Genomic DNA, 21069 nt, shown 5'->3' with positions numbered 1-21069 from the left:
CGGGCGGTCCTGGGCGGCCTGTCGCAGACGGACTCCCGCGACTACAGCCTGGTGACGGCCAGCTGTGGCTTCGGCAAAGATTTCCGCAAGGGCATCCTCAAGAAAGGCATGTGCTACGGGGATGACGCCTGTTTCGTGGCGCGGCACCGCACCGCCGATGTGCTGGGTAAGTGGCCGGGCCGGGGGCTGAGGTGGCTTCGGCCTCGCGCTGTGACCCCCCCCTCCTTCCCGGAGCTGCACATGGCGAGCGGCTCAACGCCCGCTCTCAGACAAAGGAGCTGCTTCTGCCTGTCAGTGTCACCATGAGTTCGCTTTTTTAGCTTCCCAAGGAAGCTCTCGGGCTCTTTGTTGCAGCTCTGCCTGCCTTTGGCATGGGGGGTTGTGTGTGCCGGGTGTCCGGGCCCAGTCTGGGTGTCTCACCTGTGGGTGTCTAAGGCCTGGTGGCTCCAAAACTCAGAGAAACAGCTCCCAGTGCGTTCCACTTTCTGTCTTTCTTTAAAACCCGAGCCCCATGTACATGCATTGCATTTAAACAGACAAGATCTCTTGTACAGGCACTTCCTGATTTTAGCGCGTGCAGTGTCCTTGTCAAGTGAAAGGCAGAGTGACATTGAGACTGGAATCAAATGTCAAACTTCAGTTTCGTTGTTTGTTCTGGCCTGATTGCCCTCTCTGGTTTTGAATCACTGGCGAAATGAATCTTAAGGGTTCAAATTCTAGAAGAGTGAGTAATTATGGATAATCAATAGAATCTTCAGACTATGAGCAACATTGCTTTTGACAGTGCTTTGACCTTTCTCCTGTGTACTCAAGGTTGAATTTCGCTGACTGACACTCTGCACAAGTTAGTCGTGGTGTAACTACCAGAACCAAATTTTTACCAAAACTCTGACACTTAAAAAAAAGCTTCCTCCTCCCTGCCCCTGTCCGAGGTTTTTTGTTTTGGTTTTTTTTTATTGTTGTTTTTGCATTTATGTATTTTAAACCGGTGGGGTTGCCCTGTGCTCTCTCATGCTGTGGAAGTGGCTGGTGGCTCTTCAGTTTGACGCTGTCGTTGTAACTTGGTTGCCATTTAACAGAGCCGAGGGGTTTTCCTCAGGAAGCTGCAAGTTGGTGCTAGGTAACAGTTATTGCTGCTTATTCTTAAGGAAGCTGTTACTGTAAGAGTGATGCCACAGCTCTCAAGATGTGGAAGGTTGCTGGGTGCATTTTAGACACTCATCATCTTCTCTGTGGTGCCTCTTCCAGATAAACTTTTTGGGATTAGAATTAGCTGTTGGACACCCTTCCTTTAGCATGTGACTAACCCTGGCTGCCTTTAAAGTTCATGCTAGACCAGCACTGATAAATAACTGAGCAATTGGTGTTTGCCCTTAAGAGAAATGTAGGATCTCCTGTACTTTGAAGTGGACTCTTTGTGTGGGCAAGAGACAGATTTAGCCCTATTTGATTGTTGTTAGGGGGTTTTGGCCATATTTGGTAATTACTGTATGTGGACCTACAGTTTGTCTTGTGTTCCTGCTGGAATCAACAGAGGGTTGCATTTCTAAGTTGGTCTTTGCATTAATTTTCATGACAACTTGGAAACAAACAGAATTGTAGTTCCACTTAAGGATCAAACAGCAAAGAGGACAGCAGACCCAGGATGTCTTAAGTGCCAAGAAGCAAATAATTTAAACAGAAAACCTGTTGGTTTGTTTGATTTTGGGATTTCTCCCCTGGTAAAGCTATTTTTATGTCAGTTCTTTATTGCTTTTTAAATATACATACCGAAAACCCAAAGTCTCTGTACTTTCTGCAAAAACAGGAATGTTCAGGAGTTTTGATGCTTCTAGCTTGATGCTCTTTCATCTTCATCTGTAGCTCCTAGGTTTACAGACATGGTTTTCTCCAGTTTCTGCTGCTGGGGTCATCTCTTTACTCTCTCACCCAACCCTTTTGCACTGCTGCAGAGACAGTTTCAGCACCACCAGAGTTTTCCTGCCCTCAATTCCTCTTATTCCCATCACAATTCTGAGGTTCCTTCATGATTTTTTTTTAAGACCCTCCAAAATTTTGTGCTACCTCACTACCTAACTCTGCACCTCACCAAAACTGCCTGAGCTGCACTGTTGGGTTTCAAACTTTTTGACATTTAAGGAAGAGGCTCACCTGGTTGGAGCCAAAGTGAACACTTGCCACAGTAAATTTCAAGTGTACCACTTGGAGTGAGGAGTCTTCAGAGACAAAGGCAGGGCAGATAATGAATGTAACATTCCTCTGTGCCAGTGTTTTCTAGAGCCAGTGCACTGTGGAGAGCCTGCCTGTGTGGGATGGGTTGGGTGTGGTGGAGCAGTGAAGGAACTACTCCCAGCCACTTGGCATGGGTGCTTGGGGATTCATTTTCTTAGGTCAAACAAGAGTTGACTTGGCAGTGTGTTTGTAGCAGAATCAAAATGCTAAACACTTCTTTTGTTGTATGTGTGCTGTGTAGTTCAAAGGCTGAATGTTTAACAGTGTCTTCTGGTCTGAGCTTTATCCTTTCACAGTAAGATCAGCAGAAGGCTGATGAAGGTTCAGGTTCTTCCCAGTCGTCCCATTGTTGTTCAAGGCTTGATAAGGCCTGTTACTGGTGTACTTGAATCCTTGAGGGTTTTGTCTCTCAGTTTTGCTTTTATCTGAAGCATAATTGTCAATATTGAATGTTTTCTTCCCATTCTCAGTTTTGCTTTTATCTGAAGCATAATTGTCAATTTTGAATGTTTTCTTCCCATTCTGAGCACAGGGAGAAACTAGAAGCTCAGAACAGGAGTTTTTCCTTAGGGAGCACCATAAGGAAAGGAAATGGCTTTACTGCTAATGTTAATCTCTAGAGCTTTACAATCCAGGCCTGTTTCCTCTCTCTGCTGCTTGTAGCACGATGTACTCTCCTGTTCATTTACTGCCAGTGTCTTGGGTGTTCAGATCCTCAGAATATTGAAATCTCTCGCAGAGATTTGGGAGCTGTTCTGTTCTGCTTAATGTGTGATGCCTTTGGAACTTCTGAGGACAGAAATACTGGTTTTGTCAAAGCTGGAAACCAAAACTCTGACACGTCTGTTTTTTCTCATTAGCATGCAAGTAGGATTTTTACTACATAGGGAACGAGCCAAATTTTAAAAATTAACCTTAACAGTTTTACAGTCATTTCACTAAATTACCAAAAGAAAAAGTTAAAGCCAAGGTTTTCACCTCTAGAAATGTTGAGGTGTCACATGCTGGTGATAGTTTCTTTCCTTAATGTTGGGATCTGCCTTTCCTTGCTTGTTCTGGCCTTATCAGGCTCCCGATGTCTTTGCTGGTTTTTTATGGATTTTCCGAGCTGTTGTGTGAGTCATTATTGAAACATTGCAGCAGCCAATGCGCATCCCGTGACAGCATCACTTATACAATGTCTGTGCTGGGCACAACTCTGGCTGTAGCCAGTGGGACTTGACTCTTCCAAACTATTTCTGTCCCCTGGAGTAAGGAAAAACTGTCTGGCAGCAGGAAACTGTTTGTTCACAGCACAGTTAAAATTTGACAATTGTTCTATTTGCTGCAAATCTTTGATTTTTAGTTTTTGGAGTGTCTGGGTGCTGCAGGGCAGCTACTCTAAAGTGAAAGGAGCTGCATTTGGTTTGAAAATTTTATCAGCAGCCTGCATAGGAGATAGGTAAAACTGCAGAGTGACAGAGCCCTGGAATATTGTTAGTGTGGTCAGGAAAAGTAAACTTCAGCACCTAAAAGGATTTGTAGGTGAAATGTCAGGGTTTTTCTGGTAGCTGTAGAGGAGAGAGGGATCCTTCCTTGGAAGCCTGAAGGTTACAGAGGACTGTGTTAAGTGGTTTATTTGGTATCATACCTATTAAAGAGATTGCTGCCTTATCACAACTTATCACACTAAAGGAGCCGAGAGTCGCCCTCCTCCCTCGGAGTCACCTTTCACCCACTGCCTGTGGGAGCTCAGGGAGCCTGAGAGGCAGGATCAGAGATCTGCAGAGCTGCACACGAGTCTTAGTTTGGAACAGGTCACAGGAAATTTTGTGTTTAACGTGGGAGCATCAGTGCTGGTATTTGTAGGGACACTACAGACTGAGAAGCACCTCATTAACAGTCACAGGCTGACTTTTGTATCAGCAGAGCTGCTCTGGAGCAGCATTGAATGTAACCTCTGAAAATGAAACTTATATCTGGACAGTCTTCTTTCTCACAGCTTCTGCAAGGACATTGCACACAAGTTCTGAGGTCAGAATTTCCAGTTGAGCACTGGTTTTAACTGTAAATGCTATTGATGCTTCTTGATGGCAGCCAGTTTTCCATTCATACACAGATCTTGGCCTGAAGGAAGAGCAAGTTCTGTCAGAAATCAGAGGGAAATAAGCAAAGCTGAGCACAGTGCAGGAGCTGAGGGTTAATCATCCCTGTGCATAGGAAACATTGGAAAAATCTCCTGCTCTTTGCTCTGGTTCATCCATGCTGTGAATGCTGAGCCTGAGGTGGGTCAGGCTGGCAGGGACTGATTTCAGTGTCTGCCCCCAGTACCTGCCCTTCCTCAGCAGCTCCACAGTCACTGAACACCTTGAGAAATTGGGTAGTTGCAACTGGGGAATTTTTTTATAAAGCCTGCAGAAATAATTTATAGTTCAGTGTTCTCCTGGAGCTCCCCAGATGCACTGAGTGATTTCTCAGGCTTCAATAAAATAGGGAGGAAATCTTCCTGGTAAAAATCTGCTTCAGGAGCAAGTGTGCTGTAGTGGGAGGGGAAAACAGATAGAAGGAACTGTTGCTTTCTTCTGGGAGTAGATGCACAATTTAATGTTTCCAGTTCCGTGTTTCTCCTTCGGTTTGTTCCTCAAGATCGTTGCTCACTTTGCCTTTGCTTTTTGCTCCTTGTTGTCACTTACCCAGTTACTCTTCCAGAACCTTTCTATTTTCATGCAAGGGTAGTTTAAGTTTTACTGTAACAGTGTGAATAAGTAACCTTCCCTTCTGTAACTTGTTAGCAGTCACACACCATCTGTCCTTAGGGATTTGTATTTAACTGGGTTATTTCTTTGTCAAAACCTTGAGGGGGGTAGACACCCCTCAGCTCTAACAGATCCAGGGAAGCTGCTGAGGGTCCGTGCTGGCTTTGAGCATTGAACTTGATTTAGATGAAGAACCTGTCTAGGTGTGTGATTTATCCCACCACTGATAAAACAAGAAATCTTATCATTTTATCTCAGTTCTGATGTTGACAAATACTAGGTGCTATATTTCAGACTCGTGTGGTGCAACTCCTTGCACTGTTTTACCATTTTAGCCTCCATATTTGATGCAAAATTCAGTTATAAATATATCCTTTTGATGTTCTTTTAGCAGTGATTCATTGCTATTTCAGGTAAGGATCTCAAGAAATTGAAAGTTCAGTAGGATGTGCGGAGTGCCTTAGAAAGTTAATTGTGGTTGCATGCAAAGGCAGCTCCTGCTGACACACTTGTGCCTGCCTGCTGCTTCTGTGTGTGATTTTTATTCTTGGCTGATGCAATATTTCAGAATGTCCAACTCTCAAGAGATTTTTGGGACAGGGTGGTACTTTTGGACTCTGACTGTGGGCAGGTTAATTTGCCACCTAACCAGAACTACCCCTCATAACATTATTTATATTAAACAGGGCTTGATCAGTATCAGGGCTTTGTTATGAACTTTCAGGCTGGTTCGTTTATATTTGCTGTGAGCCAGGAGAACACCTGGGTCTCACTCACACAAGCAAGTGGTGAAAAGCAGATATTGCTGCTTTCAGCACTGGCTGGTTTGCCCTGGGCTTCTGCAGGGAGCTCATGTGTTGGCAGGCAGAACAGCTTCACATTTGCATTTCAGCTGGAATCTTATCCCAGGTGCTTTTAGCATTTTGAAATCAGCTTTAACAAGTTTCATCACCAGCATCTTCCCTGGCTCAGGTTCAGTGCTGCAGCATCAGTCATTTGTGCTTTGTCTTGTAGCTGCCTGACAGGTGTTTCTCTGAGAGAGATTTTGATACTCTGAGTCTTTGAGGAGCTGGAAAAAGACAGTTTTTGGATTGACACATGCAGCAAGTATTTTATCTGGCAGGCATATTTTTGTGTTTTCCAGCACAAGGCAATGTAGTGGAGTGTTAGCTCAGATTCTGAAAGATCTTTGTAATACAGTTAAATACTTGAGAAGTATTTATTCTTTTGAAGTAATTTATTGTGAAATTTTCAATTGCTTTATTTACAGTGGTGGTTCATCTGGCTGCAGGCATTGCACTGTCACGTGGATGCTTGTGTAATTTCTGCATGGGCTTGAACAAGGAATAAACACAGAAATGTTCTTTGTATAAAATTTTCTCATTTACTGAATGGCATGAATGAAAAAAAAGCCCAGGGTTTGTGTACAGTTCAATTTCAGCAATTCTCAGCCATGCATTTTGTTTTAAATGTCCTGTGATTCCTGATTTTTGACATGGTTAATACTGGAACTCAATGGTTTATGGCTCAAAGGAAAGCCTCAGTATTTGTTGAAAAGGTAATTATTTTGACTCTATACCTTATTTTTTCTTGGATGAAAGCAAAGGTATTGTATATAAATAGAGTTTGGCATTATTCCTTGGGAGTGATCCTGCCAATAGCAACACCTTTGAATTTTCTTTTGATGACAGAGGGAAAACCTGGTATTAATCAAAGCTGTGTTTTTAGTTGTTGCTACTTCTGGAGTTTGAAACAGTTTCACTCCTTGTTTGCTGTGTATCAAATAGCACAAAGTTTACTTAAGCTTTATTCTCATTTACATTTCATCTATTTCAGTAGCAGTTTACTCAGACTGTTTCAAAGTCACATATTCCTTTCCCATGTGAAAACTCTGCTCAGTTTACAGAGATTGCAGAACATGAAGGTGCTGGGTTTATTTTAAAACCACATTGAAGGTTGGACAGGATGATTAAAGGTCTTGGCCCCAAACCTTTACAAAGCCCCAAACCTTTACAAAGCCCCAAACCTTTATAAAGCCCCACCTTTTCCATCTGGGGCAAGGCCAAGAAATAGAGTTGGTATCTGCTGGGGGCTGTGGAGGTGTCACAGAAAGGAGCCCCCAGGGCTGCTCCTGTGCAGTGGTTGTGTCTGTTTGGGGTGCAGTGGGGAGGCAGCAGAGCTGCCCTGGTGCTGCGGGATCACACACTCTGTCCTCTCAGGTGTGGTGCCAGGCAGAGCCAGAGGAGCTGCTGGGGGATCCAGAGGGTGATTGCTTTGGAAGGCACTGGCAGAACCTACCTAAAGCTGTTTATAGCTTGTAAAAAGCAGACAGGAAGGCAGACAGACAAAGGCAGTGCCTGGCTCAGGACAGGGCATGAAGGGTGCTGCCATGATTATGGAGTCACATTTCCTGCCTGGAGTAAGAAATGAACAAGGAAAGGCAGATGCTGTACTCATTTTCCCTTCAAAAATTGAATGTGTTTTGATAATTGACCTTCTCAGGTGCTTGCTGTGGTGGCTTTCTGGTACTCTGTGCTAAAGCTGCAGTGTTTGTGTGTCAGTGTTTCCCAACATTGATGTAAAAAGATTTTCTGGATCGCTTGAGGGAACTCTGTAACTTCTGCTGAGCTTTCTTTGCAACTGCCTTGGGAGCCAAGAGCTTTGGGCAGCATTTGTCAAACATCTTTTCATTGCATTAACCCTGTTGTCAGGGAAGCACTGCAGAAATACATCTGGACTATGTTCATTTTAAAGGGCAGGAAAAAAAATGTTGATCTGGTAACTTCACATGAAGCTCCATCATTTAACCTGAAGCTGAGTTTCTGTTTCAAGTTCCAGCTCTAGAACCTTTCCTTTATGATCTCTTGTTCTAGACTAGTTTGTGTGGCAGCAGAAAGCAAAGGGTTAATCCAGTATTAACCTGAGGTTGTGAGACCTGCAGGGAGAGGATTAATCTGTTCTTGAAGAATAGAAAAGCCATTTCTGGGAATGCTGGGTGCTTTTGCATGAGCTTCTTCCCAGGGACTGCTCAAAGAGGTGAATGCAGGGATCTGCATTCCTGTAACATTCTTCTGAGAAGGCAGAGGGACAAAGCAGGTGTCTAAAAGGTTGTGCACTATTTTAGGGAGAAATCTGATTAATGTTGATAGGCTGTTCAGAATCTGGCCATAACCTCCTGGCAGATTATAGTTCACGCCAAGGTCGGCTCTAAACCTTGCATCTCAGTTTCAGACCGTGTCCCATGTGAAGGGCGTTGGGAGATGAGGAAATTGACTTTTATCTTCTCACTCACATTTTCATAGTGGAGTTTTTTTCCTGAGGAGGCTGTCCTTCAGCACAGTCTGAGCACTGAAATTCGCTTTTTGTGCTTTTATCATGAACATATTTCAGCTTTGCTATGTTTTGAAAATCTCTCTTTGAAATGGTTTGTCCCGTGCTGAGGATCAAAAAGATTTTGGGAAAAATTTCCACATAGTAGCATTCTAATCTCAAATAATACCTTCAGCAGTATTTTGCTTTTATCATTTAGACAATTGGAAGAAGTTCAAAGTTCTTGAACCAAATGACCAGCAGAAAATATGTCTGCTGCTCACCTCCCTCTGATCACCCCCTTTCCATGACCACAGTCACTGTTTTCCCTGTTGCTTAGAAGCTTCCCAGGCTTTGGCAGAATTGGTCTAATTTTCTGATATCCAGGTTGTTTTGAACAACTGAAAATTCTCTGGATCACAGTCAGTTTTCATTCTCTTGCTTGGCAGAAGCTGTAAGCAACAAACTCTCCTTGAAAGGGTAGGTCCCAGCATTGTGTTGGTTACATGGATTTTGGAAAACACTTGTAAAATGGAGATTTATTTTCTACAGAAATTGAGAACACCAAATAGAAACATTGCCCTTCATATGAGGAGGTTGTCTGAGGAAAAACTGTGCTGCTGAATAACAGGAATAGTTTCTGTGTCATTCTGTACTAGTTAAAATGTTGACCTTCACTTTTGAAATGAATAAAACCTCTTCCCTTTTAATGGACTGATGAGAGGTTAATGGGATTGAATCCCCATCTTCCTTATTCTCAGCATTAGACTTCTACCTTCCTTTCAGCAGTTCAGATTGTATTTGGAGATTTGTTGGGGAGCTGATATCAGAAGTTACCTTCAAAATACTCAGAAATTTGTTAATCAAAAATGTTTTTCAGGCAGGTGCCATGTCCTACATTTTAGTTACTAAATATCACGAGTGATGCAAATAATTAAACCCCTTGTTTTGGAAACCATTTCTGTTGAGGTAACTCTGGTTTTGTGTTTCCTTGCAGGGGTGGCAGATGGTGTTGGTGGCTGGAGAGACTACGGGGTGGACCCTTCTCAGTTCTCAGGGACTCTGATGCGGACGTGTGAACGTTTAGTGAAGGAAGGACGGTTTGTTCCAAGCAATCCTGTTGGAATTCTCACTGCAGGCTATTGTGAGCTGCTGCAGAACAAAGTCCCTTTGCTTGGTAAGACACCAAAAAGATGTCACTTCAGTCTGGGATGTGTGTTACACACGGGCTTTCTGAAGGGTGCTTGGATCTCTTGTCATTGTCTGCAGCAAATCTACAGGCAGTTAACTTCTCTTCATTAACTGAAAGCATAGAAATGCAGTCGCCTTGGTGGCATCCTTATTTTCTCTAAAACTGTTTTAATTAATTTAGTAATGCAGGGAGTGTTGATGTGTGTGTATTTATATATAAAATAAAAGGCTTTCTGTGGGAAGGGTGAATTCACCAGAGTTTGCAGAGCGAGTTCTGCAGTGGAACACACTGCACATGTACTCACTCTGTATTTTATATATATAAATAACTGTTCTCTGCTGAAAACTCTTCGTGGTACTGGTTACAGCTTTCTGCTTCAGCTATGCAGGGAGAAATATTTTCTGAGCGTAATTGGATGTAGTTCTGCTCATTTCTGGCCTTACTCTGCTCCTGTTGCCTTTTATGTCCAGTGGACTCAACCCCAGTTGCTTGACTTGAGTAGTTCATATCATACAATCTCTGGTAGCATTATTTTTATAAACTTTGTGGGGGGATTCATTACAGATCTTTCTGAAAGCCAGCTGAAGTAAATGCTTCACATATTCTGTGTCAGCATTGATGGGACACAGGGCATTCAGCTGCCTGGGGACTGGGAGCAGATAGAGAGGCCACACTCAGCTCAGCTGGCAGCTCTGCCAAGGGGACACTTCTCTAAAGGACATGAGACCTCTTCTGCTCCAAGAAAGTGTTTGCCCTGCACGAAATGTGCACAGCTCACCTGACCTTAAGCTCCTGTGGCAGAGCAGTGCTGTGTGAGCTATATTTAACTGTCTGCTGAGCTGGGAGCAGATGTTCTCGCATTATACGCCTAAAGAATAGGTTGGAACCTCAGGAGTGACCTTAAGTGTCACAGAAATAGCAGTGGTCAGTAATTACATTAGGATTTGGGGTGTTGAATGGTGCTTATTTGTGCAAAGCAGGTGTAGCTGTAAGTGAGCTCCAAAGTGGGGCACTGGCAAGAGCTCTCCCTGTGCCTTTGGAGGCTGGGCTTGACCTTTGCAGTGCTGAAAAGCAGCGTGTGCTGAGTCACAAGATCTGAATTCCACACATGGCCTCCTGGTTACACTCTGCTAATAGAGTTAGAATTTGAAACTAATGATCCTTAGTGTTTCTCCTTTAACTGAGAACAGTATTTTTAGAAGGAGGAATAAAACCCTGGAATTACCACAGCAATGAGCATTTAGAGTTTATTTAAAATAAAGGGACAGGAGAAGACTTCATTAAGGAGGATTCATTGGGCAATAACTTCTCCTTGCTGTTGTGCTTTAATCCTGGATGCTTGGTTCATCAGGATTGAATGCAGCAAATAATGTAAAATAAAACTGAAATGGAGGAAACTCTGTCATTTATTTAATCACCCTTGTGTTGCAGCACAGTTTTGGACACTGTCACATGGAAAATCAGATTTTTTTCCAGAGATACTGCTTTGACTTAACATTCATTAAGGACAGGGAAGGTCCTCTCTGTTCACTAGAGAACAGATTCAGGGCAAGTGCATTGCAGGGAACTCTCTGTATTAGAAAGGGAATTGTCTGGAACAGGCAATGCCTGGAGCCAGCTGGACTTCTGCACTAGCAAGCCTGATCCTAAGCTTTGCTCACTGCAAGCTTGTGGTCTGTCCAGCATGGAGCTGTGCTTGGAAAACCCTGCTGGAAGAACATGAGGGTAGAAGGTGAAGAGTTCATGAGCTGGTGATATGGGGCAGAAGTGCTGTAGCTCTATTTCCCCCTCTTAGGGATTGAAAGGTCTTTTGGTGGCTGTGCTCTCCTGTCCTGTTTGCAGAATTGAGTGATTGCTGTTTGCTGTGAAGGACTTTGGGTTTCTTTGCAATACAGCATTTTCGTGGCTTGCAACCAAGCCCAGTTGGTGGCTACTTCCCAGTGAATGAATGGAGAATTCCTCAGTGCCCTCAAGCATGGCTGGGATAGTTCCAAGCACAATTGACATCATTTTTCTGCTATTACTTTAATTTGGAATTGTATTTGTATCTGAAACCTTTGTTTTCTTAAACTTGTAGAGTTGGTGTCCTGAAGATGTGACAGGATTATTATTTTTAAACCTGAAGCAAGCTCTGCAGAGCCAAGCTGGGAGGAAAAGCATTTCATGTTCTGAGCAGAGAAATGCAGCAGGGCCTAATACTTAATTGCAAACAGTTCTTTACTTGGTGTGGTTTATTTACAGCTGAGTGAAACTGTGTGGAGAGCTCCTAGCATTGTATGGATGCTACTAGAATTCTATTATCTCCATGATTTTGGAATTTCAGTATTTTATGTGAGTTCTGTAAGTCCGGTCCTATAGCAGAATGTGCTGACATATGTTGGGATGGAAAACTGTAAATAAAGCCAAACAAAACCAGGTATTTGTCAGCATAATGTGTTTACCAAAATCAAAGCAAGAAGAGTAAATTCTACACAAAAATCATAGTTTGTATTGCAAAGATTTCTAGCATATTACTGGTTTTATTTTATATTAATTCTGATATTGTTGAGTGTTTCCATTTCTCTGTCTTTCAAGCTTTGATGAATGTTACAATAATTGAAGTGTCGATCAGATCAGAGAGAGAACAAGCAGTTTCTGTAGGGCTGACTGCAGTCCCTGTGTTTGCAGGGAGCAGCACAGCTTGTATAGTAGTCCTGGACAGATCAAGTCATCGTTTACACACAGCCAACTTGGGAGACTCTGGGTTTTTGGTAGTCAGAGGTGGAGAAGTCGTCCATCGGTCCGACGAGCAGCAACATTACTTCAACACTCCCTTCCAACTGTCCATAGCTCCACCAGAAGCAGAAGGAGTTGTCTTAAGTGACAGGTAAGGGGGAAGAGGAACTTGAATTTTTAATCTGTGCATGTGACCAGCTCCCCAAAAGATGCAGTTTTGCTGCTGTGGGGCTCTTCTGTACCTCATAGGATACAAACACGTATCCAGTCAGGTCCTGCACCTGCCCCCCTCCCTCTTTGGGTAACATGAACATTTCTCACCTTGTACTTAACTGTGTACCTGTTGCACAGTCTGGATTTATTGGTCTGTTCATGGTGGCTTATTCCCACAGCCATGGGCTTGTTCTGATCCATGGGGAGATGTCACCCACTAGAGCTGGAGTGTGGACAAGGCTTCCCAGCAGAGCTTTGGTTCCAATCCCTGCCTGTGCTCCCTTGGGACTGTTTGGAGTAGCTAATTTAGATATCTTGGCACTGAGGTTGCAAGTACTTGAAGAATAGAGCAGAGGGACATGTGACTGTAACTTGTGTTTCCAAGTTGCTGTTTCCAGCAGCATATTGTATTTGACCAAAACCAGCAAAAAAACTGTTTGGCAGAACACCAAGCTGGGAATGAGAGTATGAGGAAAGGACAATCTGTTCACAGAAATGAGTTGTTTCAAAGGCAGGCTTGTTCTTGTGTCTTCCCTTAGGAATGTCAGGCTGATCCATCCTGACTTTGTGAATGTAATATGAAAGAAACTCAAAAATAAACAGCTTTCAAATATGTGTTAAAATTCAGCATTCAAAATGTCTCACTCATTAAAGTGATATCCCTCATCTGAGCATAGGGAGGTGGTAACAGGATCTTCAAAGAATGGCCATGGAATAAAGGGAATGCAGTAGGCAGCTGAAGTGTTGGACTCAACCTGCTTGAGTCTTTTCCAACCTAAATGATTCTATGCAGTATCAGGGCTGATGCAGTAAAAATTGAGACTTTAATCCAAAATAGCTCTTTCTGAAAGTGTTGGTTAAGCTGTTGAAACTCCTGACTGACCATTCTTGTGTGTGGTTTAATTTCTTCATCCTGAAACTGCTGAGAGGAAGCCAGGGTAGGACTCTGAAATTAGAACCCTTCAGTAATCCAAGCTCTTTGTTAGACTAAAATTAAATGATCCCTTGAAATTTCAGAGCTGTAAAAAAATCTTTCATTTTTCTGAGATTTTCTGTCATCTGTAGGAAGACGATAAAAACAAAAAGCAGAAGGATAATTGATAATGTCCAGTGGAAGTCAGGGAGGCCAAGTAATCTGAGTCATGCAGTAATAAGGAAAGCACAAGATAAATGTGCTCCCACACTGGAGCTCTGAATCATGATTACAGCTTTCTGCTGGTTCCTGCACTGTTCCTGACGTTAATTAGTACTCATGCTCCTTGTCGAAACGCTTCTCCTGTCCTTTTTTGTTTGTTGGCCCAGTTCAGTGATGAATTTGGCTATATATGGGCACAGGCAGGCAATCTTAACTCCATCAGCCTTCCTGAAGCTGCACATCAGTTGAGCAAAGCAGCTCCTCTGTGTTTTGGCAGAGCCCAGTGGCCTGGGATGCAGTGATTTCTCCTTTTTACAGAGCCCTGAAGAGTCTTTAAAAATGAAAGGTTTGTTGTTATGTTGCTTCTGAGAATCAGATTTTGCAGCAATATTCATGTCCAAACTGGGTGTTTTCTGCTCTTGGTGTTGTGTAATGTGTTAGACACAAGCGTTCCAAAAGACTCTGGTCTCCTGGTAGTGATTTCCAGACATGTTTCATATTCCATTGAATTAGAAAGTGATTCAGAATCCTGAAGTGTTTGGGCCAGGCCTGTTATGAATTGTTCTTTCAAGTATCACTCTCTTACATCTTCTAGATGAGCAGAAGGGACCCTGAGCTGCCATTCTGCTTACTTGTTTCCTTGGAGACACACTCCTGAAGCAGATTAGTTTGCAGGATTGTTCATGTGGGAATTTTAAGTGCAAATCCTGGGTGTGGGAGCTGGAACAGGACCTGTTTGCAGTCCTGGGGCTGTGGTGGGGCTCTCCTGACAGCCCATGCTGGTGCTAAAGCCCCACAGTGAGTGATTATCCCTTTCCCGAGCACAAAGCCCAGAGAGCAGTGCAGTGCAGGGCTGTGGATGTGCTGTTGGAGGGTGTTTGGTGTCTGTGAGGGCTGCAGTGCTCTAACCTCTGTCCATCCCCAGCCCCGAGGCTGCTGACAGCACCTCCTTCGATGTCCAGCTTGGGGACATCATCCTGACCGCCACGGACGGGCTGTTTGACAACATGCCTGACTACATGATCCTGCAGGAGTTGAAAAAGCTGAAGGTGAGTGTGTGTGTTCCCAAACTCTCACATATTTTGTGCTGGCTGAACCTTTACAGTTCCTTCCCTTACTTCTGATAGCTGAAACCTTTGTGTTTTATAAAAAAACCCACCACAAAGCTCGGTATCCTGAAAGGGCTTTTCAGGTGATATCCCATGTGAGCAGTGCAAGGGACATTGAGCCCAGGGGGATTTCTCTTGGATCTGCATCCAGGCTGAATCCAGAAGCAGCAGCTTGGGCATAAATTCCCAAATAACAGCTGAATTCCCTGTCAGTAACTGCTGAGGGAGGGAGAGGAGGAGGGGAAGGGAAGGAGGAGAGAGCAGGGGCTGCCTTTGGCCACACACTGCACCTGCACATTGGAGATGATACACAGGAAAACACAGAAGCCTCTCCTGGGTTACTTGAGGGTGAGCTTACACTTAAAATAACTTTCAACTTCTCTAACCAGTAATTCTGACTTAGTATGGGCTGTGTGAATTGTGGGTTGCACGTGCAGTGAAAATCTTCAGTGTAATCTTCTGTAAAAAAAAAAAAAATCCTGTCAACTTTTCCACATTAGTGACCACAAATGTTCTTTTTGAATAGTAAGAATACATTAAAATATTTTGGCTGAGAACATTTAGCTTCAGGCTATTTACTTAGAGAAAGGAAAGTACACTTAAGGAGATATCAATATGTATAAACTCCTTGAGGAAACTATTTTGCTGTGAAATGCAAATAAGAGCATTACAGTGTGGTTTCAAGAGAACTCAGCCTCCTCTTATCCTGCAGCTCCACAGGTCACTAATGTGGCACTGGGGCTGCAGCCACCCCACACCTTTGTCTGTGCACAGAGTTTGGCTGTCCTGGCTGGCCACTGGAGTTGGAATTCCCTTGTGGAAGAAAGCTGAGCTCCACCTTTTGGTGTGTTTGGGAAAGGCACTGGAGTTCCCCAAGAGGTTCAGCCAAAAGTTAATCACATAAATGCCTGCTAATTCCCAAACCTGCGGGGAAGGCTCTTGAAATGACAAGGCATTTAAAAATGGTTACAGACAAAAAGAGCAGTGGTTGTCAGTCATGTTGGCTGGAGTGAGAAAAGCCTGGGAGGAGAGCAGCAGAATTACTGAAACAGGAAATAAAAAGTCCATAAAATGCAGCCTGGAGAAAGTGTGTGTGCTCTCAGTGCATTTTTCTCATCTGAATTTAAAGTGGCCCTTCTCCCCAGGGGTGCTCTTGTCAGTTGGGGTGAGAGAGCCAGAGGTGCAGGGCTTGCACTCAGGATAAAACAAATAATTCACCAGAGCCTGCCTGGGAGGGAGGGAAGGTCCTTGCAGGGTGCCTGCAGGGACAGCTGCCAAATGCCCTGTTCCCTTCAGGTGACACAGTTTAGTCTGTTTTGAGTATTATTCTTCTAAGCTTCTAAATTCTGGAAATCCTCCAAACCCAAGTCTTGAGCTGCTGGTGGGGATTTGAGGTCTGGCTGTCCCTTGTGAAGATGCACGGCTGTAACCCAATTTACAAAGGCTAAAGAATGGGGAAGGCTCTGTTTGCAAGGGAAGGTGATAATGAATGACTTGGCAGTGAGGGATCTCCAAACTGACACAGATCAGCACAAAAACTTCTGTAGGCTTCTGTACAAGAATAAACTCTTTTTTTTCCCCATGAATTTAGAACTCCAACTATGAGAGCATCCAGCAGACTGCACGGAGCATTGCTGAGCAAGCCCACGAGCTGGCCTACGACCCCACGTACATGTCACCCTTTGCACAGTTCGCCTGTGACAATGGATTGAATGTCAGAGGTAAGAGCTTCTCCTCCTCCCACTGCTGCTGTCCTGGTGAGATGTTTAGCAAAGTGAAGTTCTGCTGTTCAGAATCCTGTAGGAAAACAGAACAGTAGGAATGTGGTTGGCAGAGGAGAGCACCAAGCTCGTGTGGGATTTGGCAAAGCCCCCAGGGCTGCACAGGGCATCCTGGGCCTGGCAGAGCAGGAGCCTCCCGCGGGGAAGCAGCTGGAGCACAGAGAACACAGCAGCCTGATTTGTTTATTTTTCCTGTAATCTGTGCATCCCTGCCCCAGGAATCCTGCCTGAGTTCTCCAGTACTCCTGTACATGACTTGTTGCTTGGATTTGGGGGTGTGGGTGGTGTTGTGTGAGGGTAGTTTTTTGTTTTGCTTTTTTTAAGGTCTCTTCTTACTGCTGTGTTTCAGCTGTTTTCTGCCCACTCTTTGGTAGATTTGGAATTGGTTTTTTGGTTGAAATTTGCAACCCTTGTATGATTGGCATCCCCATAGTGATCTCTCAGTTGGTTCTACTTCTGTGTTTTAGAAAGGTTCTAGCAAAACAGCTAGCAGAGCTCTGAGCCCGAGCAAACACCTTTCTTCGAACAATTTCTTACTTTTAAATAAATTAATTAAATTCTGCCAGTAAAGATATTCTCATCTCTGTATCAGAAGGGCAGGATTTCCTGCAGGAACCTTAAGCTCCTTTCTTCAGGTAGCAGCTGCCACACTTGGGCTTTGTGTTGCTCCAAGCTCAGTCACTCAGTAATGAGGCTGCAGATCTCCAGAGTCCAAGGGATTGGTTTGACTTCCCACATGACAAAACCTCTCTTCTGGGCCATTTCTCCAGGATTTGAGTGTGTTGCTCTGGCTGTTAGAGGATTGAAAAATAACTATTAAAAATGTTAAGCAGCTTTCAGGAAGACCTGAGGTAATACAGTGCTGGAGAAGATGCTAAAGAGGTGTTTGATTTACAATGGAAATTCCTGAGGAGATCTGATTTCATGGCAGTTTACGTGTAACAAAGCAGTGTCAGGTGTTTTGTGCATTTATTAAAGAGTCTGCTGGAAACAGGCTTTGAGCTCTGCCAGCTACCAGCAATGTTCAAGGTTCTGACCTCCTTTTCATAGTTTGATCTCACTGGAGCTTAAAAGGAGAGGGGGTTTGTGCTGTGTTAAATGTCACTGCACCCCTCAGTTTGGAAAGGACATGGGGGAGGCAGAGTTTGCATTTACTCAAACCAGGTTTTGGACACTTAAACCAGTTTTAAAAGAGCTTTCCACAGGGAATATCACAGATCATCAGCAGACACCCAACTATGGTTTGATGCAATAAGAGGGTTTTGCTTCCATTGCAGGGGGGAAACCAGACGACATCACCGTCCTTCTGTCCATCGTAGCCGAGTACACAGACTGAGGTGCTGCCGCTGCCTGAGCTCCCCAGGCCCCTGGGCCGGTTTCCTGCTGGCAGGATTGTTCCTTCCTTCCTTCCCAGCTGCTCCTGAGCCCGGAGCCTGGCCCGAGACGCAGCTGAGGCCCTTGCTAAGAACCACTCGTAGTCCACTGGTCTTGGTCTGCCAGCAAGACATAAAGAAGCTCAAGGCTCGGAGCTTGTCTTTGAGAGCTTAGTCCTTGTCTGGAACAGGGGAGGATCCATCCCACAGCGTTCCTGCGTTGGAGATGTGACTTTCCAAGGAGTGGGATTGGTTGGTCACCTTTCACACTAGATCAGTAGGTAACGCCTGTGCACGAGGGCACATTACTCTATTTCCTAGGAACGTTCGCTGTTGTTGAGGGTGTGTTACAGACCCAGTTCCATAAAGCATAGTCTTGTTCCAGTGATAGCCGAGGTTTCGTGTTTCTGAGCTCCAGTTTTCAGGAGATTTATAACTGCTGTAAACATTCTGCTCTTGCCATCCATGGTGTCAGCCTTAGGAGCCTTTTCTAGTACGAGATTTCAAACAAACCTAGTTCAAGTTATATGGATGCAAATGTGTTTTGTGATTTCAGGTGCTTAACTGTGATCTTAAAAGTTCTGCAGATCATTCGTCCATAATGGGCCTGGTTCTGGATGTTTTGGCTGTGGATAATTATTATTTTTTTTTAAACAAAACTTCTAGCTCAGTCTCAAACAGCCGAGCTGGCCACAGTTGAGGTCTTTCAGCATTTGAACCCATCTCAGCGTGGGATGATGGTAAATGCTATGGTGGGAGGTTGCACAAATCCTCAGCTCTGAGCATCTTCGCTTTGGGTAGATAATTCTGTTGATATCAAACATAATTTGTGTTAATAATTGCCACTCTCGCTTGTAGAACAGAATATGCTGCACCAGTTTAAGTCCAGTTGATCCTTTCTGACTCCAACAGGCACCTCCTTGCTTCTGCTGCAGCAGCGGCAGCGAGTACGAAAATGGAAACTTAATGAATAATCAGCAAAGCCTACATTTCATTTTAACTAAAGTTTAGGGGTTTCAATGATCCTTAATGATGTTTACAGTTATCTAACAGCCACTTTGCAATATGACATTTCCTTTTCAATGACAGTAGCTCACGTTTGTCCCCCCTTTTCCAGCCAGCTTTCCTTTTCCTTTCCTGAGGCTCATACGAAAGCTGAGAGCTGTAAAGATATATATATTTTTGGTCAGTTTTTCATTAACTTTTTTGCTGGTAGAGAAGTATGTAGAAATAAATTAAAGCCATGTTTTTATATATAAAAAGTCGGGTAATGTTGCTGTTTAGGTGAGTGCAGTTAAACTTGGTCAGTAAGGAATCTTGCCTGCTCTCAAGAGGAGATTTTTACTACCTGGTTTATTGTATTAAAACTGTTTAAGTTTGAGGTTACCTCAACTTGTTTAAAGAATTTTTGTGGACTTGTACTGTATATTTGCGTAACTATGTCAAGCTTTTATTTAAGGTCATTTAACATGTACCATGTACATGTCATTTTACTATATTTCAGTGCATCATGCTTGTAACAGGCATTTCATTTATAATAAGTGATTAATTTGGGAGCTCTTCAGTAATTTATCTGCTATTCCTCAATTGGCATAATGTTAGATATCTACTTTAAATCACCTTGTAATTACTCGTCAAAATGCCTTAACTACCCTAACTTGACCAAAATAGGATTTTGGTGAGGGTATGGGGAGGATTCTGTTAATGAAGAAAAATTAATTCGTTTTGCGACACACGAACAGTGAGTGGTGGAGAACTTTGCACAACCTGTCAGTCCTTGTTGTTTTTAACCTGAACAAGCTGTCTCTGGCTGTCTCGGAGGAATGTATTCACATGCAGAACAGGGCTTTGTTTCTTGTTTGGGAGGGGCCTTTCTCTTCCGACTCTGGCTGTCTTTACATTTATCCAGTATTTACTCGCATGCTTCTGGATTAGAGCAGATTTGATCAATTCTTCTTTTCCTTTGCCCCCGTGGCCCCGGGCTGTTCTCTGCTCTCAGCACAGTCCCCAGCTCTCCCTGTTCCCCTTCCCGGCTTTCCAGAGCTTTCCCTGGGGACGTGTGCGGGTCAGAGGGTCTGGAATTCCCCGATTCCTCCCTGTCTGTGTCCACAAAGCCGTTTGCCTCATATCACACCATGACCTGTTGGGTTTTTTTAAATAAAGAACAAATTTGGGTTTTGATTTACAAATCATGAGTTTTTCCCTCACCGGGCACACCAAAGACCAGTAAAGCTTTTAGCTTTTCCATCTGTTTATAAAGCAATACTGTATTATAAAGAATTGATATTTTTATCACATGCTTGATTGTTTTGGGTTTTTTTTAAGACGTGCACTCTGAACATATCAAACCTGATTTTTTCCTATGAACTTAACGCTGTCTGCGCACAACTGATCTTTGGAGAAGGAAACGACAGGGCCCATCCTATCAAAAATAATTCCCAGCGATGCATGAAGCAGGAACACGTGCTAGGGTTAGGTCAGTGGGAATGTTCACGAGAGGAATGTACAGGAGAGGTGTTTGCTGAGCCTTGGAGCTGCTGCAGAGGGTTGTGGTTTGTGTTGGGAGCTGCTGGGTTGGGAGCAGGATCTGGAGGAACCCAGGATAAATGGATATTTAGTCCCCCAGGAACCCGGGATTGCTGCAGCAGCGGCCGCAGGGATTGGGTGGGACAGGGCGAAGTGTGGTGAATTGGAGAAGCTCTGTGGTTTTTGCTGTTTTCCTGGCTATCTTTGGGAGAGCTGCCACATACAGTCCTAAATGTCCTTGTCAGGCTGAAAACAAAACCAAACCAAAAACCAGATTTGGGACCAGGCAGTTACCAGTGAGTCAAGGAGAAGGGAGGGGTGATGATCTGGCAGGGATGGGAGGATTTAGTGATGGATGTCCATCCCTTGGTAAGGGACATCCTTTCTCCGGGGAGGAGCAGCTGCTGTGTGGAGAACCCGACTGTATGCAGTAGTTTCTGACAAAGATAGCTGAAACAATGAAGCAAATCTGAGTCTGTATCTGAGGATGCTTTTTTGTTGCTGTTAAAATGAGACTATCATCTATGCTTACCCAAGAGGCAATTATGTGGATTTCATGTCTGAGGTATAACTTATGCAGGAATAGTTCTGTAAATACATTTAAATAAATTGTAAAGATATTTAATAAATATAGTATTTATACTAAAATGTGCTTTTTAAAGTCAAGTTGCCTGCAAACCCTCTGTTTGTTGATGTGGGGATGTGGTTGGTGGCACAGAGGCACAGCCAGGGCCGGGGGGCTGGGCTGT

At 43.8% G+C, this 21069-nt stretch overlaps 1 protein-coding gene across 1 annotated transcript; it reads left to right on the top strand.

Moving 5' to 3' along the window:
* Positions 1 to 6: 6 nt before the first annotated feature.
* PPTC7 (PTC7 protein phosphatase homolog) lies at positions 7 to 20986 on the top strand. The gene is made up of 6 exons (XM_005424087.3): positions 7 to 166; positions 9274 to 9453; positions 12136 to 12334; positions 14457 to 14580; positions 16232 to 16361; positions 17699 to 20986. The coding sequence occupies exons 1-6, from the start codon at positions 109 to 111 to the stop codon at positions 17755 to 17757; spliced, it is 750 nt and encodes a 249-aa protein (XP_005424144.2). The 5' UTR covers positions 7 to 108; the 3' UTR covers positions 17758 to 20986.
* Positions 20987 to 21069: the final 83 nt, after the last annotated feature.

This window comes from Geospiza fortis, unplaced genomic scaffold (assembly GCF_000277835.1).
Source record: "Geospiza fortis unplaced genomic scaffold, GeoFor_1.0 scaffold145, whole genome shotgun sequence".
NCBI lineage: Eukaryota > Metazoa > Chordata > Aves > Passeriformes > Thraupidae > Geospiza > Geospiza fortis.
This window is presented reverse-complemented; position numbering and strand designations above follow the sequence as displayed.

Excerpts from the sequence above, each read along its gene's own strand:
- PPTC7 (XM_005424087.3), top strand. The coding sequence starts at position 109 with ATGTGCTACGGGGATGACGCCTGTTTCGTGGCGCGGCACCGCACCGCC. Across the intron at positions 12,335-14,456 it reads GGAGTTGTCTTAAGTGACAG|CCCCGAGGCTGCTGACAGCA; the intron begins GTAAGGGGGAAG and ends GTCCATCCCCAG. Across the intron at positions 14,581-16,231 it reads AGGAGTTGAAAAAGCTGAAG|AACTCCAACTATGAGAGCAT; the intron begins GTGAGTGTGTGT and ends CCATGAATTTAG.